At 44.2% G+C, this 17,800-nt stretch overlaps 1 protein-coding gene and 2 pseudogenes across 1 annotated transcript; 2 read left to right on the top strand and 1 right to left on the bottom strand.

Moving 5' to 3' along the window:
* The first annotated feature begins 2,840 nt into the window (after nucleotides 1–2,840).
* Nucleotides 2,841–17,081, top strand: LOC136458845 (probable magnesium transporter NIPA9; annotated as a pseudogene).
* Nucleotides 11,784–13,358, top strand: LOC136457292 (uncharacterized; annotated as a pseudogene).
* LOC136457293 (L10-interacting MYB domain-containing protein-like) lies at nucleotides 13,562–14,934 on the bottom strand. The gene is given in 3 exon segments (XM_066457347.1): nucleotides 13,562–14,205; nucleotides 14,300–14,695; nucleotides 14,796–14,934. Coding segments are annotated over 3 exon segments (1,179 nt in total).
* Nucleotides 17,082–17,800: the final 719 nt, after the last annotated feature.

A 17,800-nucleotide genomic window follows, 5' to 3' on the forward strand; every position in this document is an offset into this window, starting at 1 on the left:
CCATCGAGGCAAATCACATACTTATTATCCCGAGCACATACTTGGGTATGGGCGCTTGGAAGACTTGTTGCTCTCTTGTCGTGGGTTCCGACTCTTTCCGGACCGACTGTTAGGGTTTTGTTTTAGTGGAGAAGGTCCTTGCACCGCACTGAGTCTGGAACTTAGGGGTAGGGGCTTGGAGTCCTAGTTTGGATGGGGACCTAGGACCCCAGGACATGAGGGTGATAGGTTGGTCCTACTTGTGCCTTGGGCACAAGCAGGGCATGTGTTTTTGGGGTACCCAGCTGGGGGTATTGATTCGTGAATCGTCGGGCGATCCGGTATAGCTTGTCTTATGCCTAGCACCATAGTAAGAACTGAAAGATGAAAGATGAAAAAAAGAAATCTGATTGCTTACCACCTACTTGAAAGTATCACATGTGCTTACATAGAATGGTTAGTTAATGAACAAATGTGGCCATTAATAAAAAAATGAATATAAGGACACACGCTTAGTAATGCTTCCTGCAAATATAATAAACCCACAAGCCAGATAGCCTTGCATATCCTTAGAGTCTTTTCTTTCCTCCTGTCGGGTAAGTCTTGCTGAGTACAATTGAGTACTCAGGGTTTTATTCCCCCTGTTGTAGGTGACAGGTGGATGCTAGAGCTGACCCTTGTGTGTGGATACCTTCTGGTGGGCTCAGCGAGGATTCCTTTACGCTGCGATCGTAGTTTTTATTTACAACTCTTACCAAATGCTTTTATAAATGAAAGTTTCATAATCTGTTGTCATAGTTTATATATCAATACTTCATCATGTCATGTTAGATATTTATTTCTACTATAATTCGGATCACTTGTTTATATTCTGCTGTTCAATTAAATTGTTTATAACTCTGATAATATATTCATATTTCGCTATTATAAATGATAAATATTGTACTCTGATGTTACATGCAAAGTGATATAAGAAATGGTTAAGAATAATGTAAGCTTTATTCTCTTATTTGTAATCCTGATGACAAAAATGTAGATTTTCGGGTTCTCTCTGGGGTGTGCCCGATAGGACCATGTAATTTGGTGGTCTCCTTCGAGTGCTTAGTGTATAATGGAAGACGAGCACTCCTAGGAGACATTAGATTAGGCGGTTCTGTCACAGCGGCCGTGGCGGCAGCGCGAGGCAGGGCAGCAGGGCGTGGGGCCAGCGGCTCGCTGCGGCCGGCCTCGGCCAAGCCCAGACGGCCCGACCAACCTAGCGTGGCGGCACGGGGTGACCGCGCGGGACGCGTTCATTTGCGCGGCGTGGGGTGGCCGTGCGGTGACCGTGCTCACGGCGCCAACCATCTCATGACTGTGACGTGGACGAATTTTAAAGCGCCTATAAAAGCTAAACGATTGCTTCAGGAGCGAAACCATCTTTACCATGCTCAAGATGGCATATGAGACTACCAAATCGAGCTATAACACTACACCACCCCTTAACCCAATATCTTAAAATAATTTGCTAAACATAACAATGTCTAGCTGTTGACAAACTTGGAAATTTTCTAAGTTTTTAAGCTGAACTTGATTTCAATTTGCAATTTCTAGGCTAGTAGAAATATTAGCTAGTAATATTATTTTTCGACGGCAAGTATTTCACTGTCATCTATAAAGTTTGTACTTCAAACTTTATTTAAGTATCCCACACATGTTCTATAGTATTTTTGCTTAATAAAAATTGGTTTTCAACCCTACTTGATATACATGAGCTATTGAATCAACTTTCATTTAGCATTTTTATTGATCATTTTAAGTTACAAAAAATTAATCTACACACTTTATCACATGCATTAACACATAAATATGATGCTCATGATATGTTTTAGTAAATGATTTAGGGTGTAACACCAAGGGTGTTACACACAGCCACTGTGCCAGTGTCTACTAGAAGTCAGGAGTCGATTGGAATGACGTTGGTCAGTGGATATGGCTGAATGATGAATGAGTTTCATATGCCACTATTTTTTTTTTTTGCGAAAGTCATATGCCACTATTTACTGGAATGGATTTAAGAGCCCTAATTTATGGGCTTCTACCGGAAAATATGCAAAAAAAAACCCCTCAAGTATAGGAAGAGCCCTCAAATAAAAAGTGAGGGCTTGATTTGAGAACTCATGTTGGAGTTCCTCTAAGCTCTATTTGTTTTTTTAGTGTGAAAAACAAACTTAAGCTGAAAGATTGTGATGGGAACCGGGGGCACATGCTATAGATGGTACTCCCTCCCTTCTAAATTATAGATATTCTAATTTTCTTAAATAGTTAAAGCATCTCAAGTTTTATCAAAATGATAGAGAGAATTACAAAGATTTATGACATCAAATAGTATACTATAAAAATATAATTAATAAAGAATCTAATGGTACTTATGTAATATCATAAAATGTTATGATTTTATTATATAATAAATTTGGTCAAACTTGAAATGTTTTGACTCTAAAAATATTGGAATGACTTATAATTTGAGACGGATGGACTAATAATCCGGCAATAAGGTGCTTGTTTGTTTCGCCTAGAGATCAAGCTACGTTGCACGATAAACCTGAAGAAATACTTACCATAAGATTTGCTAAAATACATGAAATTGAAATCTTAATAAAATGTTTGGGCTGAATTATACGCCTTCGAAATTCCTAGAGCCCAAAAATATTAGCCCAAGCAGAAGAACATGGAAAAGAATAGGCCAAAAGAACGTCGCAAACATGCCGTCCCGTCCCGCACACGCGACCCACCACCGGCAGCGACGATGCCACTAGCCCACCACCGCCGCCCATCCAATCCAACAACGGCCGCGGCAGCAGCAGAGAGACAGGGAGGGACAGGACACCGCCCCACCCGAAGCTACGAGCCGCGGCACCTGCAAGCACGGGCGCGCGGCCGAGAAAAGCGCAGCCCTGCCACGACTCGGCCACCTCGCTCCCTCGTGGTCTCCTCCTCCACTTGCTCCTGCTCCTGCTCCTCCACCCCTCCAAAAGGATGCCGGTCTCCAATCCCTCTTAGCCCGGCGCACGGCGCACGAAGGGGTTCGATCGGATCGGCGCCGTCGGAGGCGAGATGTGGGAGTCGGTGGCGCTGACGCTGGCGGGCACCGCCGGCAATAACATCGGCAAGGTCCTGCAGAAGAAGGGCACCCTCATCCTCCCTCGCCTCTCCCTCAAGCTCAAGGTATTCCCCCCATGACCCATCCCCTTCCGTCGCCAAACTCCTTCCGCTCCAGATCGCGCCGCTGAGCCCCTTACGAGTTACGGCGTTCCTGTCCGTGCGCGCAGGTGGTCAAGGCGTACGCGTCTAACCAGCTCTGGATCAGCGGTTTCCTTACGGACATGTGCGGTGCCGCGCTCATGCTCACCGCGCTCTCCCAGGCACTGATGCGTTGCCTCTTGCCTCTTATCCCTGTGCATTCTGTGCGTGGTGATTGGATCGCTTACCGTCCTTGCTGACGGTGGTGCAGGTCTCCGTTGTTCAGCCCATTGCCGGTTGCGGTCTCGCAATACTCTGCGTTTTCTCCCATTTTTTACCTCAAGGAGGTTATGAACGGCCTCGATTGGATTGCCATCACGCTAGCTGGTCTCGGCACCATAGGTAACAGTCTAACAGATATCCACAAATCTGAACCTTTGTGATTTGTAGTAGAGATGGAAGTCAGACATGCCTATAGGCTTCATTGTTTCACGAAGATTTCATTGACCTTTTATATAGGCTTTAAGGAACCATGATGATTTCATTGGCTGGTGTTCAATGTTCATGCATTTGGTTGATTCTGTGTTCTCTTACTTCAGGTGTAGCTGTTGGAGGTGAGGAACAGAAAGTTGACCAGATACCTCTTTTAAATATACCCTGGCTAGTGCTCTCCATTGTCATCTTGTTTGTAGGTACCATACTCTGTGCTGCATAAATTCTAGTATTACATGACATTTACTTAATATGCTTTCTACCAAAAGAAGTTTATTCTGTGCTATGTATTTAGCTAGGTCTTTCTGCTTCAGTTTTCATGTCTTTCTAACAAGAGTTATCAGTTAGATGTGCATTCCTAGATTGTGGTATGCCTCCTGCAAGTTCGAGGGGAAAAAAATTGTGCTATGCCAATAGTTCTTGTAAGTTGTAACCTCCGTAAATAACTTACCATAGTGCATTCCCATCTCAGGTACTGCTAAACACTTGGCTTCATATGTATAAAAAGCAAAGGCGCGAGCAAGAGTTGGTGAGTATTTATAACTCTATATAAGCCTGTTTGTGTATTGCATGTCTTGACATAGTGCCATCCCATGCAGACTGGACCCGAAGTGATCGAGGAGATCGTATGTCACAGAACCGACCAATTTATAAGAGCACAAGTACAAAAACAATCGCCGAAACGATCAAATTCTCACACTTGAGCCCATATAAACCCGGTAGTCAACTGAAACCTCGAAGGATTTCAAACCAACTTGCATGCAACCAAGATCACAGTAATTCAACATAACATATCGTACGTTACAACATTTCGCAGACGGTTGCAAATAGGTTACAACACCTCAGAGTCATCGTTATTACAAAACAAGTCTTGTAAAGTACGCGGAAGCAAATAGTTTAACTTACACACCCGAGTTCAAATACAAATACTGGTTCGCTGATCACAACCCGCAAAAGCATTCAGATAAGAGAAACAGAGATCATGCCCATGATCTAGTCTTCATCACCCGCCGGGTGGAGATAATACTTACAGAATCCCTGATATAGAATGCCATCTGCAATAAGAGGGAATAAACCCTGAGTACGAGAATGTACTCAGCTAGACTTACCCGTCGAAAACCAAAACAATTTACACCAAGGATCATGCATGGCTTAATTTAGTGGATCTGGCTGACACTTTCTTTTTGCGGAAAAGCATAAGTAATCATGATCAACTCTTAACCTGAACTAGCAGTGACTTTTAGTCATTAACCTGTCATCTATATTAGCACCTGTACTAAGCAATCATTTGATTAAGATGCAAACATTAATAACCATATCAGGTATAAATCGTGGCAACATTATCATCATCATCCATTTAACCATATCGTTAAATTACTTGAATCTACGTTGCCGCTGCTCAGTCAAGTTCTCACTATCCGGGAGAGACGGCGATTCGAATCGATTCCTATCCAGCTGGAGGAGTATTCCTAAACACAAACCCTGCTTCCCCCGTCAGGGTCGCAACGAGTCACCTTTGGTACAACTCAGGAGAAAAATAAAAGAAAAGACGCGGGTCCGGGCCGTCCTGCATTCTCAGAGAACCACTATGTCATGAAGTGTAGGATTTTAAACACCTGACTCCCCTTGGACTTATGCCAATGGCTCTCCGCACATCCTTACTACCTCCAAAATGCATCCAACCCCCACGGATCCTGGCCTGAGTTGAGCTACTCGGCTTCGCGGTCGGAACGACTTATCCTGTTAGCTAAGTGTTAGGCTGCGTTCAACATGACATGAGGACGTACAACGTATCGGTCCTTAAACGACACAGACGGAGTCACTATGTTCAAACCTACATAAGACCCCGTCCGGTCTTAATTCATTATTAACATGGTTCTTTTCCACGATAGCAAATATAGTCAACCGTGATCCACCTCATCCTAAAGCTCGCAGGTGACAGGAAATCACCTGACTTCTACCGCACTAAGCATGACTAAGCATTTAACCCGTTCCTGAACTTAAATAGGATTCTAGTGCGATGTCTGGACAAGGATGAATAATTAATGCAACAATTGGTTCCAACCAATTTCTATACTTAATGCATCATCAACAATAAAAGATACTCAATGTATTTGTAAAAAACATGGGAGGCTTAATATGCTCCGGAGCTTGCCTTTCAGAAAAGAGGACGGTTGGTGGTCAGGGCACTCGGGCAATTCCTCCTCGGCGGCTGCTTCGTCGGCTTCCTGCACCTCGGGCTCCTCCTGGTTGGCTCCCTCGAATTCTAGCAGCGTCACTCCCTCTGGCACACCTATTGTATGTATGCGCACGATAAATATCATGGATGCACATGAACGAAGTTAGGGATGCTCGGGGAATGCACATGCTCACTGTAGTCCGCATATTCCAACTTAAGCTCTATTCAAATCACTTTACTTACCAAGTTTATACAACCTAATGTATAATCACTCATCTTCAGTTAAGGATCTAGCACCTGCATCTAAGCATGTTCTCAAGTTAGGCTAGCCTCTAAACAACCAACAAGGACATTGCAACGAAGCATACACCCAAGCATCTGTACTTCAGCAAAATAGAGACTATATAGCGGTACGGTAAATTGACCATAACTGAAGATCTACAATTCCAAATGACATGCAACAAGACAATCTGGAAAGCTTATGAAATTGTCTACAATTCATTTTCAGACCTCAAGGCATGATTCTAACCGTTACCAGGTTAAATTCTTTAATTAACAGATATCTGTCTTCACAAGATAGAGAGTAGATAAAACTGGAACCTAACTTTGAACAGCTGTAGCTCCTAAACTACTGGGTCAAATGCCATCAAATTTTGACAGGAGCTAGATACATAAATTATCTATAATTTTTGTATTCATCACATTCACAGCAAACCAAATTATCATGGGAAACTTTATAAAGTCCCCAGAACTGTCCAGAAGGACATAATGCAAACAAAATAATTATTAACTTATGATGTAAACACATAATTAGATAAAACTAACTTTATTCACTTATTACACATATCATAAGAACACCAGAAAGTAGGGTGTTCATCACCAAAACATTTCTTTTAATACCTTAATCTATTTAATTAATTAGAGGAAATGGTAAACATATATGAAAACTATACCATTAAATCTACAAAAATTACAGTAGGTACTACATGCTCTAAGTAGACCACTATAAAAATTTCACACCATTTAAGCAAGTACAATAGCCTACAGAAAAATGATAAGGCATAATGGCTTAAAATAACATAATTAGGAAACCTTAGTGAAAAGTGTCAAGCAACAGATTTTATATTTTTCCTAGCATCCCTTAGGTACTAGGATACTCCCCATAAAATTTCATGGTCATAGGATTCCTAGATAATTTACAAAAATTCACACAAGTATCAATCAATGATAAAAGGAAAATCTATAACTCAAAAACCATATATGCAATGACTCTCAAATTTTTACCAGAGCTTCTACAAAGCAAGAATAGCTCACCCACAAAATTTCATAATTTTTGGAGCACAGAAACTCAAGATATAATTTAAACAAGTTTGCATGCATTTAAAAACACATTTCAAGTTCCTATTTTATTCATCCAAAATTTCCACTTCAAGTGCTCATGTCATATTTTTCTTAAATATTATACTTCACTGTGATTCTACCAAAATTTGAATCATACCATTTGGATCTACCAATTTGGAGATACAAAATTCACAAAACAGCATTCAAATATGCAAATTTGAACTATCCTACAGCTAAACTGTCACTGACGCGTGGGACCCGCGTGTCAGCCGACCCCACCTGTCATCGACACCAGAACAGGGGAGGTGGCTTGCGACGGCGCGGCAGTGGCCTAGCTCGTCGACGGCGAGGATTCCGGCGACACCGAGGGCACCTACACGATCTATGTGATGAGCCGCGTCGAATGGTGCTACCGGCAAGACCTAGAGCTAACCGGAGGTAGCTCGTCGCCAGGGAAGGCGGCACGACGAAGCTCCGGCATGAGGTACAGACGACGGGAGCCCCCAATGCCCCTCCCGAGCTCGGTACGAGCTTCACGGGGTCACCACGGAGCTAACCAAGCAGAGAAAGGAGGACGAGAGGGTCTCGGTGGTGGTTGGCCACGGTGAGCTCCGCTTCGGCGAGGTGCGGCCATGGAGATGGCGTCGGAAAAACAGCCAATGGCCCTCACCTATGGCTCGGATGGCTCGGCTAGAAGGTCGACGAGGTAGAGGAGGACACGGCGAAGCTGTGGTCGAGCTGGAGGTCGCGTTTTTGCGGCGGCGAGTGAGCTAAGCGACGGCGGAGCTCGCTCGGCAGCAATGGCGAGGCGGCGCTGCGTTTCGGCTGCAGTGGGAAGCGAAGGAAAATGAGAATGGACTTGTGAGCAGGTCGGGCAGACGGGCGTGGGTTCAAGCAATGGCCAGCGGCGCCAGGACGGCCGCGGCGCGTGGCCTGCGTGGTCAGGCGACCAGCGACGGGTGTCCTCCACGCGGCGGTTGTTTTCTAAAACCGATCAGTTACTGTAGCTTCGATTCAGTCCCGACAACGATGTCTGACAGCGTTACTTGATGGCCCTTCCTCTCCTAATCCATTGGTCATCAGCGAAAACAGTCAAGATACAAGTTGTAGCCCTAAGTACCAGCTACAATTCATTTTAAAGGACCAAGACCTAATTCTCAACGGATCACGAGTTATATCAAGCCAAAGTCAGCTCGATCAAACTGACATTGCATTTTAGACTTAGAAAATTTTCTAAGTGTTGAATCAGCCCTCAACACTGACTTGTGGGCCCTTTTTGAGCTTGTTGTACACATTTTCATGACTTGGCTTCTAAATCAAGTTTGTTCCTTATAAAATTTGCTACAACTTTGATTTAGGTTGCTCAGACATGCAAACACTCTAAGCTGTACTTTTTAAACAGTCAAACAAAAGAGTTCAGGGGTCAAAACAAGTCAAACCACTATTCAAAATCATAATTAGCCAACATGGTCAACATGAACAATGTTCCAAATGATATTCTAAGTATAACTAAGTTACTTAAGAGGATTATTAGCCACACCACACATTGGTCACACAAACACCAAGCATTGTAAGTACTGAAACAAGGAAAAACCAATGAAATATTACATTTGTTTCATAGTCATATTTCACATGTTTCATGATCTTGTTGCATAGTACTAGCTAACTATGTTTCACTAAAGTGAGTTGCACATGTTGCACTTGAGTGTTGCACACTATTCATTTCCTAAAACAAACACACATGAAATATAACGATATGTTGCAATGTTTCGAAAACATGTTTCATGCAATACAAGCTCATGAATGGATGAATGATGCTCATGTTCATGAAATGCAAGTGCAAATGTGGAAGCCAAACACCTGGGGTGTTACATCATATATGGCTTAGAATCAGGCATTTTGTTTGGGTAATTTACTACTGTTGATGCTGTTTTATGATTCTATAAACTGCAGCCTTTTGTCGCCTTAGGATGTGACTAAATTGAGGGTTTCTCATTCATCACTTTGTTACTGCCATTTATTAGTAAGGAGATCATATGACTAACAACATCATTACATGTATAGGATTTCTTCAGTGATCTCTAAGATGGGATTTGTGATGTCCGAGATGGGTTTTCCGAAGATTGTTGTGCCTGCTGCCATTTCTTGTAGTGTTTGCTGCAGTGCAGTGGGATTTGTATATTAGGTATGTCTAGTTTTCTAGAGATTTGCCAACTGGGTTTGTGTGATTTACCGTAGCCTCCACAGAATGTATGCTATGCATCTTTTGTGTTTCTAGAAGATATGAAGCCATTGTTTTTTCTCTTGTACCAATTAGCGAATTGTGTGCTCACAACTTGAAAAGCAGGGTGCCGAGAAGCCAAAACCTCAGGGGGATGTAATTGTGAAGTGGGGCTGCATAGTGGGCGGAGAGACGAAAGTTGAAATTGAAAACAAAAAAATATAATTCGTAAACAGTATGACCGACAGGATATAACCATTATGGCTGTAACCATTTGTTGAAAATAGTATGATCAGGGCCTGGTGCAAGCGGTAGAGTCTTACCGCCTGTGACCGGAAGGTCCCGGGTTCGAGTCGCGGTCTCCTCGCATTACACAGGCGAGGGTAAGGCTTGCCACCGACCATGGTTCAAAAAGGTGCTACTAGGCGCTCGCGTAGGCACGCTTACGCGTTGGGCGGAGGGGTGCCGCCTCGCCTATGGGGGTAGACGGAGGGATAGGCGGCGTCCACCCAGATCCAGAGCCGCACTGCACGAGGGAGGAAGCCGCGCCACGAACGGAGGTCACCGGTGGGGGAGGAGGACCGGCGGACGGCGGGCGGAGGTCGCCGGTTGTGGAGGAGGACCAGCGGACGGCAGGCGGAGGTTGCCGGTGGGGGAGGAGGACCTGCGGACGGTGGACGGAGGTCGCCGGTGAGGGAGGAGGAGCGGCAGGCTCATGCACGTGCGGGCAGCGCGCCGGCCAGAGGAGAGAGAGAGAGAGAGAGAGAGAGAGAGAGAGAGAGATGCGGGAGAGGAACCAAGCGGCGTCGGCTGTGCATGTGTGGCCATGCGGGAGACCGAGCAGAGGAGAAAGAGGAAGGGATAAGGTGTTGGGGGGAGTTGGGCTTTGGGCCGTTTACTGTTTTATGGGCCTTTCTCTTCAATGAAGTCCACTTATCTCCTGTTTTCTTTTTCTTTTTTCAACATATATGTGTGTATATACTATCGCCTAGAAAACGCCTAGGCTCTAGGCCGTGGGTCATCGCCTAGCGCCTTCTTGATCATTGCCACCGACACCCTTCCCCAGACCCCGCACAGAGCGGGAGCTCTTTGCACTGGGTATGCCCAGGTTTTTAGTCATTTAGTGAGACTGTATTTTTCACCGGCGAAAATTATGGGTTGCTTTTATGCATAAATTGAAACTCTGCAAATTTTAGTTGCTTGTCTCATTGCAGATATTGTACTGATTGTTATTTCTATTATAAACTGCACTAGTTTATTTGACCTGTTTTTTTTAAAACATTCGTATATTTAAGATGAACCACAAGGACTAGCCCAATAGTTTTCTTGCAATGTCCTGATTTCATGTGTATTCTCCTTTAATGATTCTTTTATCCATGCAGACTCGAGGCCTCAAGCATGGGAGGGCAATTGTTGTATCTACATGTACGTCGGTGGCATCTATAGTGTCTGGTGTTGTAGCTGGCATGATTGCACTTGACAAACATCTGCCTAAAGCTCCCACAGCTCGATTTTTCCTCTTACATGGATGGTAATACTTTTATGCTACATTGTATTCTCCTGTACTGCACTGCTTTATTTGGTTCTGTTCTCATTGGCTTTAATCATCTACTGCAATCTGCATTATGCTATATGATTTCCCCGTTCTTGCTAGGATTCAATTGTTTCATGTGATGACCATGCAATAGATATGCCCACAACATTGCCAGTTGCTAGGTGGGTTATCTTGGAATTGATGAGTTCAGCTGTCCCTGTTACATATATGTTTACTAATAATCATATGATGATATTGCTACCCTGTTAAGGCCTCCTTTGGATTGGAGGGTAGAAAAAGGATAGGAAAAGGAAAATTATAGGAATGAAGTGCACCACTTCTCCAATCCTATGGAATTAGAAACATAGGAATATGGACTTGGAAGCCCTTTGGCAACAACTCAGGAAAACCAAAGGAATTGTACAGCGTGTTGCTCTCAATTTGAATTAAACTGGCCCGTTCTCAATTTGGCGGCTTGGCCCATTCATGACGCACAGCCGAAGGCCTCAGGAGATAGGGCAAGCAGACTAGCAGTAGCAGAGCAGTGACGGCGCACTCCCAGCCTCCAATCACGCTCGCACGGTGGCTCCGCCCCGCGCGCCCGCGCAGCTCGGCTGGCCGCCCTCCGGTCCTCCATAGCTGCACGCCGGCGACGCGCGCGATCCGCTGGGTCCATTCCTTCCTCCGCGCCCGCGCTGCTCCGCCGACCGCCACGCCGTTGGCCCGCGCCGGGACCGCGAATCGATCGAAGTCCAGACGGCGGCCGTGCCCTGAGCGCCTGGGCCCGGTGGCCTCCTACTGCAGAGAGGGAAGTGATGCGCCTATATGCACACGCGCCTGTACAAACAACATCATGTTCATCTCCAAGCACACAGTTCATCTCCAAACACAACGAGCTCACCTCCAAACTCTTCAAGAGCTCTGACCAGATACTTCATACGGTGAGTCATGAATCTCATAATTTTGTTTTTGTTCTGTACACGTCAATCTTGCTAGTGACATTTATTTGTTATTTCACATCTCGAATACCAGGTGGTAGCCATCTGTTTATAGTGAATCTGCAACATATTTGAGTACCCTACTTGGTTTTCCACTGTGTTAGTCATGGATCCAAACTATCGACGCTGATCACAAAATGAAGATGAATTCATATTATTTGTTCTCCCTACCATAGAAGATTCATCAAAGCCATCATCTAGTAAAAAACCTATACATACATCAAAACTGTCAGGAGCTGAGCGTGTTCAAGAAATCTTAACAGGCCATGAGAGCCTAAGTAAAAGGAACTTTAGAATGGAAGTTGCTGTTTTCCAAGCTTTGGTCAATAAGTTGCATGAGAAGCAACTACTTGATGATTCAAGGATCTCAGTAGAAGAGAAGGTTGCTATATTCTTATATGCACTAGCAAAAAATGCAAGTAATGAGACCTTGCAATATGAGTTTCAGCACAGTGGAGAAACAATTAGTCGTCATTTTGGAGCAGTGCTTGATGCAATTACACAGCTTACATGTGTATATATACGCCCACCTTTGCTACACCCACACCAGATTTTGCGAAAACCAAAATTCCACCCCTTCTTTCAGGTATGAACAAATGCACTTGATTGTTTTCTTAAATTTCATACGTTCAAACAAACTACTTAAAGACAATATACCATATAAATAATGTTATTTTTTTATTTCTGTAGGATTGTGTTGGCTGTATTGATGGGACTCATATACCAATGATACTTCCACTAGATCAGCAAGAACCATATCGGAATAGAAAGTAAACACTATCTCAGAATGTTATGGTAGCATGTGACTTCGATCTAAAATTTGTACATGTTCATGCCGGTTGGGAGGGATCAGCTTCAGATGCAAGGGTTCTACACGATGCACTTAACCATGGCTTTGAAGTACCTCCTGGTAAATTTTTTCTAGTAGATGCAGGTTATGCAAACACAACACAATTTCTTGAGCCATATCGTGGAACAAGATATCATTTAAAGGAACAAGGAAGAGCTAAGCAAAAGCCTCGAGATTACAAAGAATTGTTCAATCTTCGACATGCACAGCTAAGGAACCATATTGAGCAGGCAATTGGCATATTAAAAATGAGGTTTCCTATTCTGAAAACTGGTGCACACTACCCGGCTAATAAACAAGTGGACATATCAGTTGCTTGTTGTGTTCTACACAACTTCATACGCCTACACAACGGAGATATGTTGTGGCCATGTACCTCCAATGCTGAAATTGATGCAAACCAGATTGTTGATGTGCCAGATGGAGATCTGAACTACAATGGTGACATACAAGCATTCAATAACGCTAGAGAAGCTGGGAATCAAAAGCGAGACGACATAGCACGAAGGATGTGGGCTCGTTACGTAGCACGAAGGCCTTAGTACCATTGTATATAGTGATATTAAATTCAGGGTCATTGTAGCCCTTGTACTCCAAATTAGCAACTTAATATATTCTAGTATTCTACTTGCATCTTTCTAAATAAAATCCATGAGATAGCACTCTACTTTTTTACCCCTCACTGTCATGGTATATACACCAAAAGAGCAACTAGCTACAACCAAGTTTACCAAAAGCTCTCAGTCTAATGCAAAAGTACATCTTGGCATCTCTCTAATCCTGAAACAAATCCTGTAAGGTTTGTTTGCGCATGCCCAATTTCCCTTTTAAGCCAAGCCAACCGTAATTCATCGGTAGAAAATGATAAGAATACTTCCCTGTTCTCCTTGCATTTGAAGATGTCGGCTGCCACCAATATTTCTCCCATCTGTAGACCCTGTAAGCGTTCAACCATACTGACACACTTGTTGATGCTGTATGGATCCTCCAATTTTTTCTCCTCAATAGCAGTAAATCGATCTATTTCTTCCTTCTTCAGTTTTAGGTATCTCTCATGAAATCCATCATCCGAGAGAGCAACTTTGCTCTTTTGTTTCTTATTACCACGTCGAGAATCAGATGCCTCTCTATGCATGTGTGTGGAGGTAGGTGCAGCTTGTGGCTGATGGACATGATTAGATGAAGGCTGCGAAAAATCAAAGTTTGCCTCCTCTGTCTCTTCATCAAGATGAAACTGTAGATCTGATTCACCCGGAGCATTTAACGTTGGAGATGGTGAGTCATATGTGTCAGCCACTTGTGTTGTTTGTGTTGATGGAACTAACACATTCTTTGCTTTGCTTGCATAATGGTCCATGCCTTGACGGGCTCTCCCTTCGGCATGACGACCTGCAGGATGACGTGCAACAAAATAAAATGATTACCAAATTTAAGAAATCAAAGAGACATGCAAATAAAAATGTGCAGAATATGTAAGCCTCACCATCGTACAGTGAAGATAAAGCATCATAATATGGGAATGACCTATCTTGCCAATGGAAAGCGTCCTTATTGTTGTTGTGAGCAGTAAAACTAGACCAAACACTTGCAGGCGCAGTCACCATCATTCGCTTAGTATCCCATCCAAATCCACTTTCAGCCAGCAAATCTTTAACACTTCAGTATGCTTTCTTCAAGTCTTGCTCCTACTGTTTAACTTGGTTAACAGAATATGATGTACCAAACTTTGCATTCACACGACGAACAATGTTTGTCCATGCGTCCTTACTCCAAGCATTATGTGTTCTGAAACCTGGCACATCATGTTCTTTTAAAAGATCAATAAGGAATAGTTTCATTTGGTGACTCCATCTGGCTCTCTTTGTGGTCCCCAAATTCACTGCAGTTCAGAAGATTACATAGACTCTGTTTCATCAGGAATATGCAACTATAAATTATAGGCAGGGTACTGGTGCATCTAAAATGAGAAGAAGCATCACCTAGTTCCTGGGTATTTTCTGTAGACCAATGCTCATCGTCAGCATAATCAGACCATTGTGATTGGGAGTGGTGTTGTTGTTTATCAGACAAAGTGCGTTGATCAACCACATTAATCTGAGTGGATCCTTTCCACGGCATCAGTACCCTTGCAATAAAATAAAGTATGTTATATGATTTAGGCATATAAAATATGGTAGAACAAACTACTTTGCATCAGTTCATTCTGCTTCTTGTAGCTGCAGGCTCCCGACGCTAGTAACAGCCCGGCCAAGCCCGTGGCCAGCGGCACTTGCTGTTGCGCCTCTTGTCTGCTCGCCGCAACCATCCCCCACCCCCAAATCCTCCTCTTCCATGGCTACAACCTGCTAGCGAGTGGCGCTGTGGCGGCCTGCTGGGTATGGCGAGCGGCACGGCATGGCGGCGCCGGTGCGCGGCATGGTTAGGGCTGCGGCGAGCGGTGCGGGCGCGGGGCAGGGCTAGGGCGAGCGGCGTGGCGGCAGCAGCTACCGCTGGGGTCTCGTCCTCGGGATGCCGTGCGGTCGCATGGGGAGCTCTGCCTCCGACTCGCTTCTGATGGGGAAGAATAACGCACTTGCAGATGGGGAAAAGGAAAGTACCTGGATGACGGAGGAACTCGCGGATGCACGATTCCGTACGGCGTTGTCGCTGCGAGTGCTGGACTAGGTGGCCGGAGATGGGTTCCGGCGGATTGGGTCGCCGACGTTGAGGCAGGCCGACTCGATGGTCTGCGATGGGAAGGACCTCGCGCCGTCTCGTGCAGAGGTGACGGCGCCGCCGACGCCTCAACCGGGGATGGCGCGGCCATCGCCTGCGCCGACGACGGTGTCCGTCAGCCGTCCCGGCGATGGGGCGGCCGCTGTTGCCCCTTGGCTTGCGATGGGGATTGGGGAAATGTTCTGTTTCGACTGGGTTGGAAATGTTCTGAAAGACACAAGCGCGAAGCGAATCGAGCGAGCGGGAGACGAGCGAGGGCGTGAGGCGCGCGAGCTGTCCTTTTCGCGCCAGGAAAGTTTTCACGAGCTTCGATCTCATTTTTGGTTTCCTGTAAAACGAGGCCACAGGAATGGAATCCTAAGGATTTATTCCTTTGTTTCTCCAGTGAACCAAAGGGCTCTATAGGAATAAAACCATAGGAATCTCAATCCTCCAAAATTCCTTTGCCATTCCTTCAAACCAAAGGGGGCCTAAGATTACTGATAGCCAAACTATTGTCTTGTTAAGGACATTGCAAAATATTAAATCAGTGATGTCGGCGCAGTACTGAAGGCATACCTCTCTTGTTGGAATATTCTCTTTCAACAAAGGGCCGGAGAATCTAAGAAATTAGCTAAATCTTGCAGGTTCTTCATCATCACAGGAGTGATACTGCTTGTTAGTTCAACCCGATTGATTGCACGTCTACCTAGGCCTGTGCAGAAGTTTTTGAAGAGCAACATAGAGCGCACCCACAGCGTCAGGAGGCCTGGTTCAGCGCGAGGGAAGGACGCCATCCCGACAACAACAATCCATACGTCGTCACTACACTTGCTTACTTCTCCAACAAAGGAGAAGGCCTAGAAAGTTGTTGGCACTAGGGCAACTTTGTTTTGGCACCTCACGTTTGTCATGTCATTGTTTGATTATATCGGTTTCTCTTTCGTTAACGTAGAGTCTAGAGTAGCATCTTAAAAGCTTGGGTTGGTTACTCACCATACTGCCCATTATAGGTCTAACAGAAACTTGGAAAAAAAATTGCTGAGAGTTTTTATCAGGTCTCGTCTTTTGTTTGGTTGCTGAGTGCAAAATCCGGAGCTGGTATCGCGCAGTGCTACCTCATTGATCACAGGTTGGGAAATGTTACCCAGTGTCATTGATTGGTGGCATGATTTCTTTGTCAAATCAGTTCCATTAGATTTGGCAATTTTTGCCAAAAATAGAAAATGCAGCAGTAAGCCAGTAATCCTCCATTTTTCAACAGCTCGTACTTGTTGGGTTGTGCAGAAAGGGGTGCAGGGAAACCAGTGGGGAATTCTTCAAAAAAAAAAAACAGTGGGGATCTCCAGGTTTTAAGGATTCTGTCCCTTTTCCCCAAAAATTAAATCTAAAAGGTTTGCTGATTTATAAATATTGCGGTACAGAAGCTGAGCTTAGGTGAGTGTGAGTCTGGCCTAAAACCAGAGGCAGCAGGCAGGCCATGAACTAGAGGCCAGGTTGTTGCCCATGTGTGCGCCTGCTTTCTGAATGGTGCCTTGAACTAGAGGCAACTAGGTTGTTGTCCATGTGTGCACAATAACACAATCTGTATGAGCATTTGATGTTCTGTCTAACCATTTCAATGCAAACCTTTCACAGTTCATGTGAGCGTTGGTCGATTTCATGGTGTCCTTAATTTTTGTCACAGAAGTTCTATTCCACACCCCTTCATTCTTCCTCATTTTGAGTTTTCAGGCTTCAACCACAGATAAAAAAAAAAAGTCTTCGCATATCTACTGTGTTGTAATTCTATAAAAAAGATACACGTCTTTAATCTATACAAAAAAGGTACCCTTCCAAGTCCTAAATCATCAATTAAAAATAGGAACAAGTGGATCAGTATAGAATTAATGTTTGATCTCATTGTGTCTCCATTATCCATGCTGCCAAACAAAGTGGCCAATGGCAAGCGGGTCCAAATCAGAATGTGTTACAAGTGTGTGAGGAATTTCGGATCAGTCCGAAGAGCATGCTTTGTAGAGATAATAAGATTGTCTCCGACAACGAACCTATATGGACATCCAAACTTAAAATGAGTAGCAAGAGACCTAAAATCAGCCTCAACAGAGTACTTATACGGGAGACCTATTTTGGGTTGCCTGAGAGACACAACCTAAATATGGGCATCCTCTCTCCTGGAAACTCATTTGCATAAATGATTCTCTTTTGGATCTTGTTGTTGAAGACGATATCGAATATATATTGAACTTTTTACTTGTAGTGCTACTCAAAGGATAAATAAGTTTTATAT

The sequence above is a fragment of the Miscanthus floridulus genome, chromosome 6 (genome assembly GCF_019320115.1).
Source record: "Miscanthus floridulus cultivar M001 chromosome 6, ASM1932011v1, whole genome shotgun sequence".
Taxonomy (NCBI): Eukaryota; Viridiplantae; Streptophyta; class Magnoliopsida; order Poales; family Poaceae; genus Miscanthus; species Miscanthus floridulus.